The sequence below is a fragment of the Gossypium arboreum genome, chromosome 4 (assembly GCF_025698485.1).
Source record: "Gossypium arboreum isolate Shixiya-1 chromosome 4, ASM2569848v2, whole genome shotgun sequence".
NCBI lineage: Eukaryota > Viridiplantae > Streptophyta > Magnoliopsida > Malvales > Malvaceae > Gossypium > Gossypium arboreum.
The window spans coordinates 112,871,383-112,877,892 of NC_069073.1; the positions used below are offsets into that span (position 1 = coordinate 112,871,383).

Below are 6,510 nucleotides of genomic sequence, written 5' to 3' on the forward strand. Positions count from 1 at the left end.
ATACAAACCATTTCCATGTATTTTAGATACTTTCGGGTAATAATCCATTCCAATTCCATATTATCTCAGTTCAAAACTTTGCTCGTTGAACCCTATAAAATCTAGATGGATACAATGGAAGTACACTTGAAGTGTACAAATCTGAAATTCGTCAATTCATATTTGGGGGTACTCATTAGAGCACATAATCAGGAAGCACTCTCTCGAGCCATGTAACTGGAAGCTTATCTGGGCTGTATAACGGGAAACTCATAAGAGCCATAATCAGAAAGCTCATACGAGCCAATAATGGGTAGTTCTGAAGAGCCATTAATTAGGAAGCTCCGGATAGCCATATATCGAGAAGTTCAAGCGAGTCATATCGAGAAGCTCAAGAGAGCCATTAATCAGGAATTTCACAAAGAGCCTTTAATCAGGAAGCTCACGAAGAGCCATATATCGGGATGCTCATAAGAGTTGTGGTCTATCTACAACACATGCACAATCACAACTAATCAGGATGCTCCGAAGAGCTATTAACAGGAAGCTTGAGAGGGCCAAATATCAGGATGCTCATGAAAGCTAATAACAGGACGCTCTTTTGAGCTATGGTGTGTTTGCAACATATGCAAGACCACAACCAATTCGGGAATCCTATATCTATCGAAATTTCATCTATTTAAACGAAACTTAACATTTATCGGTTTTTTCAGATATGTAATCAATTTCATATAAATAGTAATTTCACAATTCACATATACAACATTCAATTCAAACATATAAAGATACACAATTTAGTTACACGAACTTACCTTGACAAATGTTCGTGTATTTGAAATCTACTAATCCGACATTTTTTCTTTTCCACAATCTAACTTCGTATTTGAGTTATCCGGATCTATACGATTAAATTTTACTCAATTTAATACAATTCATAATTGATTCAATTTAATTCACATACTGGGCAAAATTACTAATTTGCCCCTATATTTTTAATTAATGACGATTTCGTCTCTAAGCTCGGAAAATGAAATTCATGAAATTTAACCCTTATTTCAAGCCTAGCCAAATTTTTCATATAACAATAACAGTCCATGCATTTCACAAAAATCAAAATTTTTCCATGAATTTTACATCTTTACAATTTAGTCCTTAAATCATAATTTCATGAAAATTTCCTTTACAAAAGTTGTTTATCTATCAACAACCTTTCATTTTCTACTATAAATTTCAAAATTTCAGCACACTCATCCATGGAAAATTTTTAATATTTTGATAACTTTGCAAATTAATCTCGAAAATATAAAAATTACTAAAAACAGAATAAGAATACTTACCCAATTAAGCTTGCTTGAATTCTTTTCTCTTAGCTAGGGTTTTCATGAAAATAATTTGGGGAAGATGATGAAATAAGATTATATTTTGTCTTTTAATTAATTATCATCTTTTATTTTTTCACTTTCCAATTTAGTCATTTTCTTTTCTTAAATTTCCATGGATGAATCATCATAATTATCTACTAACTTCTCTTAATGGTCTATTTACCTTATACGGACTTCAAATTTTGAATTCCATAGCTATTTAATCCCTCTAACTACTAAAATTCAACTTTTGTACTTTATACAAATTGGTCCTTTCTAACAATTAAATTTATAATCGATAAAATTTTTCTTACCAAAATTTTTATATGTCATTTCTATCATACCAAAGACTATAAAATAATATTAAAATAATTTTTTTTGACTTCGGATTTGTGGTCCCGAAACCACTGTTCCGATTTTACTGAAAACGGGCTATTACACTTGAGATCCTTGAATGTGAATTAGTTTGGTGTATGAAATGTAGTGCCAATGAAGGCACATTGGTTAGGCACTTAGGTTGGATGTTTTGGTATGTTTCAAGCATGTTTTGAATGTTTTGGTATGTTTCAAGCATGTTTTGAATGTGTTTTGAAGGCATGAAAATAGTTGATATTGATTTGACTTGATACCTAAGAAAGGGTTGAAAATTTGGCTTGCTTATGAAGTTTTTAGGCTGCACATGGTCTGGGACACGAGTTGTTACATGGCTGTGTGTCACTCACAGTCTATCCTCCTGGTCGTGTGGATGTTAATTTTTAAGTGCAGGATTTGTTTCACACAAGCATAGTGAGCCACGCGGCCTCTTGCCAAAATAGTTAACCAGTATATTAACCTAATAATACATAGCCTCACCATAACATCTTAGTTTTGGGAAGAGAGAACATCGATCAATTTATTACATTCTAACTAACACTTAATCTAACTCATCTGAATTTGCTCCAACAATATCTTAAGTTGACATGCATGACTATCAAAATACTTAATAAAATAGTAACTTAATGCCCATGATTAGCCTTTATCTATCTATAAAGATCGATCATCAAGGCTTTATGCACTTTCACAATGTCTTATATTTTATGTTGTAACGATATTAAAGATATTTTCAAACTTTAATTTTGGGATACCAACGATGTCTCATTATGTCCTCCTTGTAGAAGCAGTAATGGTTTATGTTGCTTTTATGATAAATAAAATTCTCCAATTTGTTAGGAAGAAAGCTGTAAGTTGACGAGTTTTGACTTGGATTACATGATTTTGAGGACTTTCTTTTTTGGTATAATCTTCAATAATGTCTCTTTTATTCATGGGACGACATATTGACATGGATTCGTATGAGTTAACATTTTTTTTTTTTATACGAGTGTAGTATCATGATTTTTAGTATTTGTTTTTTATATAATACTTAAAATTATTAATAATTTCTCTTCAATATTTAAATAAGAGAATGATATGTTTCAACCATTCGAACCTATATCCTCTTAAATTAATAATAATACTAATATCAACTGGGTTAAAACTCGATTCACTCAAAGTTTTATATTTATGAACAAATTACTAATAAAATCTTTATATTTGGGTTTTAACATTGGTAAATGTTAAGGAAAAGACAATTATTTTAGATTTAAATTTGACCATATAAATTTGTTTTAATTTAAATTTAAATGGTATTTCACTTTTATGAATCATGCTTAAATTTATTTTAATTTATGTTTATTCTATTTTGTATTGAATTTGTTCTAATGTTAATTAGTTCTACATATATTATTTTTAATTTTTATTATATATTCGTATAATTAAAATTAAAAGTTTTACCGAAATATTTTTAAAATTTTTAAAATGAAAGAAATAATTTATTTAAATAAAATATTAAATGGAGGATGGATCTGAAACGGCAATAATAAGATCCAAACATAGCGGTTCAGTAGGAACTGAAAACACGGTACATTTTATTTTTACCCAAAAATAAAATTAAAAAGAAAAAGAAAAAGAGAGAGCAGGCTCATCAGTCATGCCGACCACGTTCCAAAACATCAGAAATTTTGAAATAAAGAACAAGGAACACGTGTCGAATTCACATAGCAAGTAGGGTTTGGATCTACAAGCCCACGACGCAAAGCAAGTCGGTTGGGGAAATATACTGATAGGTCAGTGGTACTATTTGGTCCGCTGATATTTCTAAAGATTTTTATATAGTTTTTTTAATGCCTATTGTTACACTTTAAAAGGGATGCTAATTCCGATGTTATTTCTCGCGGGAGGCACCGCTTTTTCTGATTTTTATTATACAATTTCTCATTTCTTTTCTTTTTAAAAATTTTATATATAATCAATGCGAGTTGGACTAAAGAGTGTAACGAGATTGTTGCCATGTTTTCTTTTTTTTCTCTTCTATCCAGTGTCAATGAATTTTAATATTTGAGATAAGATTTACTTAATAAATTGATTTTATTAAATAAAAAATTTTTGAGATTTTAAAATTTTTAAGTTTTAGTATGTATTTTTTTAAGTTTATTTTAGTTTAAATATGTATATATATTATCAATTAATATGAGTTTAAGCGTGTGAAAACATATTAATTTTCTTATGAGTAATTTTAAGTATTTATATAAAAATATATAAATAATTAAATTTATAATTGTACTTAAAAATAATTAAACTTTAATTTAAAATGAAACATAAATCAGTTTCAAACAAAATTTTGAAAATGAAAATGAGCTCAAACCTTTCTACTATTTCTCACTTTTTCTTTTCAGAAGCCTTTTACTATTTAAGTACACCCTACTTCTTCTTTTTCTTTCAATAAAATTATTTTTTATTTTCAATTCTTAGCTGTATTGTTGCCACGTTCCCCTACGACTTTCTTATTTAATTTACCTTAATTTACTTTATTTTAATTCCAATTTTCGTGATTCTCTCGTCTCTTCCCTCTTTTCTTTTTTTTTTCCTTCCTAATTTCTCTTTCTCCTTCTCATCTATAAAGCACACCGGACCTTTCCTCCGCTATCCTTCTTTCTTCTCTCGCCTAACTTTACTTCATTTTCTTTCTCTGTTTATATTTTACTACCTACTCCAACAGTTTCTCAACGCAGCTGTACAGTTAGAAACAAAGGTATTATACTTTCTCTCCATTACCTCTTCGCCTCTGCCTTCTTTCTTTCCCCCTCAATTTTTCATCGTTTCAAACAAGGTCTTCTCAAGATTTCCTTTATTTCTTCCTCGATCTGAATCATTTCCTTACGAAACCTAATTTTGGGAATTTAAGCTTATTTTTTTTCCTTATAATTAACATCTTTAAGCTCCGTTTGTTTTTTTTCCGGCTCCGAATTGCAATTAGATCTATTTATTTTAATATTTAATTTGTTTTGCTCCTGTAGATCTACGGATCTAGAACTGATTTTATCATTATTGTAGGAATTTAATGTTAGAAATACACCGGAAGAAGGCTACGGTTGAATTTTGGTTTCTGTTCAATTAAGTTTCTGTTTTATGTTAAATAGGGATATTAATTGTTAATAATATAAAAAAAAAAACGTCAAAGGGGAAAAGATGAAGCAGCGTGCCATCCAACAGAACGCTATTGGAAGCAGCTGTGAGGAGTTGCAGAGCTCTATTTCGGTTTCAGTTATGGTTACGGATCGGAGAGAGACTATGGTCTGCCCAAAACCACGTCGTTTGGGTCTCTTAAACGCCTCTTTCAACGACCAGCCAGTTCGGTCCCTCAGATGGCAACTTAGGTAATTTTCCCTTATTCCCTTCAACTTTTAACCTTCTCTCTCTCAAAAATAAATAAATAAACAAATTACAGCAGAGATAGAGTACTAACAAATATTTTTAATGTTTTTCAGCCATCAAACTGAGCTTTGTGATTCGAAAGCAGGGAGTGATATTTTGGATATGATTCTTACAAAGGTATGCCCGTGCTTCTTTCTCCTTGTTTATTTTTAAAAATAATCTACACGTATTTAGGTGTTTATTTCTAGTTGTCTTATTCTAAGGAACAATAAATTATCATAAATTATAAAATAATAAAAAATCTTAGCTTTGGGGCAATGGCGGAGTCTCGATGCCAGAAATGTCTTTTGCAAAGGGGGGGGGGACCATTTAAAATTTTAACCGTTAGTTTAGTGAGCCAACTAAAGAGTTTCTAGAAGAACATAGTTCTGGTTTTCCAAAGTGTTGATCTACGAGAAGATCCGTTAATCTGTTGTATACGGTTTCTCATAAAAAAAAAATTATCTGATCATTGAATTTGGAATTTGGCAGGGTGGTTGTAGAGCAGAACAAGTAGCGTCGTCGCCCCCATTTTTTTGTGGGTCGCCGCCGAGTAGAGTAGCTAACCCATTAATACAGGATGCTCGATTTGGGGAAGAGAAGATGGTCAACCCGCCGTCTCCAAATCCGCCTCCTCCTTCGTCTCCGTCATCATCTTCAAGGAAAGGAGGGTGTATTCGGGCCAATTTTGGTAACAAACCAGCAGTGAGAGTGGAGGGGTTTGATTGTTTTGCACTGGCTTAGAACCCATTTCTATCAACAAAAGAGTACATAGATAAAACAAGAGGAGCTACCAAAACAGGGAAGGGAATTTTGAAATTGTAAGTGACTGAAGAGAAAAAAGCAAAGAACCCTTTGTTAGTGTAAATATATGGATAAAGGGTTGTTTGTATGTAATGAAAAAAGAACTTGGTGTCTTGTAAGTATGTGAGAGTAAGTTGAATAGAAATAAGGAGAGAGGAGCGTAGGTTAATGTTTAGATAATGGCTTGGGTGTTTTTTCTTTGTTTTTGGGTTTTGTAAAGAGTCTCAAGTCAAGAAGGGAATTTGTTGTGTATTTAGTGGAGTGATTTAAGTAAAACACTGGAACAGTGTATATAAATCCAACTGCTGTTTGCTTATGAATCACGCCAATGTGGCTGGAAATCCTGATACGTAAAGAAGATGGAATCTCAGTATATTGTGTGTTTATCATTCAAACTCAAGGAGGGATAGGAAATGTCAAAGGTGTTTTTATTACAAAAGCTATAATCAATTCCTCGACACCCCACTCATCTGATCTGCTTTTTTCCTTTATACCAAACGACCATCATATATCGCACATGATGATGCTCTCTGTCTCTTTCATAGCATATAATTGTAGTGGGGCTCTCGCTTTTACTTCTTCCCTCTCTTTTTCA

The 6,510-nt window shown here is 31.6% G+C and overlaps 1 protein-coding gene across 3 annotated transcripts; it reads left to right on the forward strand.

Annotated features, from left to right (window-relative positions):
* Positions 1 to 4,197: 4,197 nt before the first annotated feature.
* LOC108457833 (uncharacterized) lies at positions 4,198 to 6,273 on the forward strand. 3 transcript variants are annotated; one of them, XM_017756996.2, is made up of 4 exons: positions 4,198 to 4,449; positions 4,838 to 5,074; positions 5,186 to 5,249; positions 5,604 to 6,273. In XM_017756996.2, the coding sequence occupies exons 2-4, from the start codon at positions 4,887 to 4,889 to the stop codon at positions 5,853 to 5,855; spliced, it is 504 nt and encodes a 167-aa protein (XP_017612485.1). In that variant the 5' UTR covers positions 4,198 to 4,449; positions 4,838 to 4,886; the 3' UTR covers positions 5,856 to 6,273. The 3 variants fall into 3 exon arrangements, with proteins under 3 accessions (XP_017612485.1, XP_017612486.1, XP_017612487.1); XM_017756997.2 differs by having other exon boundaries at positions 4,214 to 4,449; positions 4,752 to 5,074; XM_017756998.2 differs by having other exon boundaries at positions 4,215 to 4,449; positions 4,879 to 5,074.
* Positions 6,274 to 6,510: the final 237 nt, after the last annotated feature.

Excerpts from the sequence above, each read along its gene's own strand:
- LOC108457833 (XM_017756996.2), top strand. The coding sequence starts at position 4,887 with ATGAAGCAGCGTGCCATCCAACAGAACGCTATTGGAAGCAGCTGTGAG. Across the intron at positions 5,075-5,185 it reads TCCCTCAGATGGCAACTTAG|CCATCAAACTGAGCTTTGTG; the intron begins GTAATTTTCCCT and ends AATGTTTTTCAG. Across the intron at positions 5,250-5,603 it reads TGGATATGATTCTTACAAAG|GGTGGTTGTAGAGCAGAACA; the intron begins GTATGCCCGTGC and ends GGAATTTGGCAG.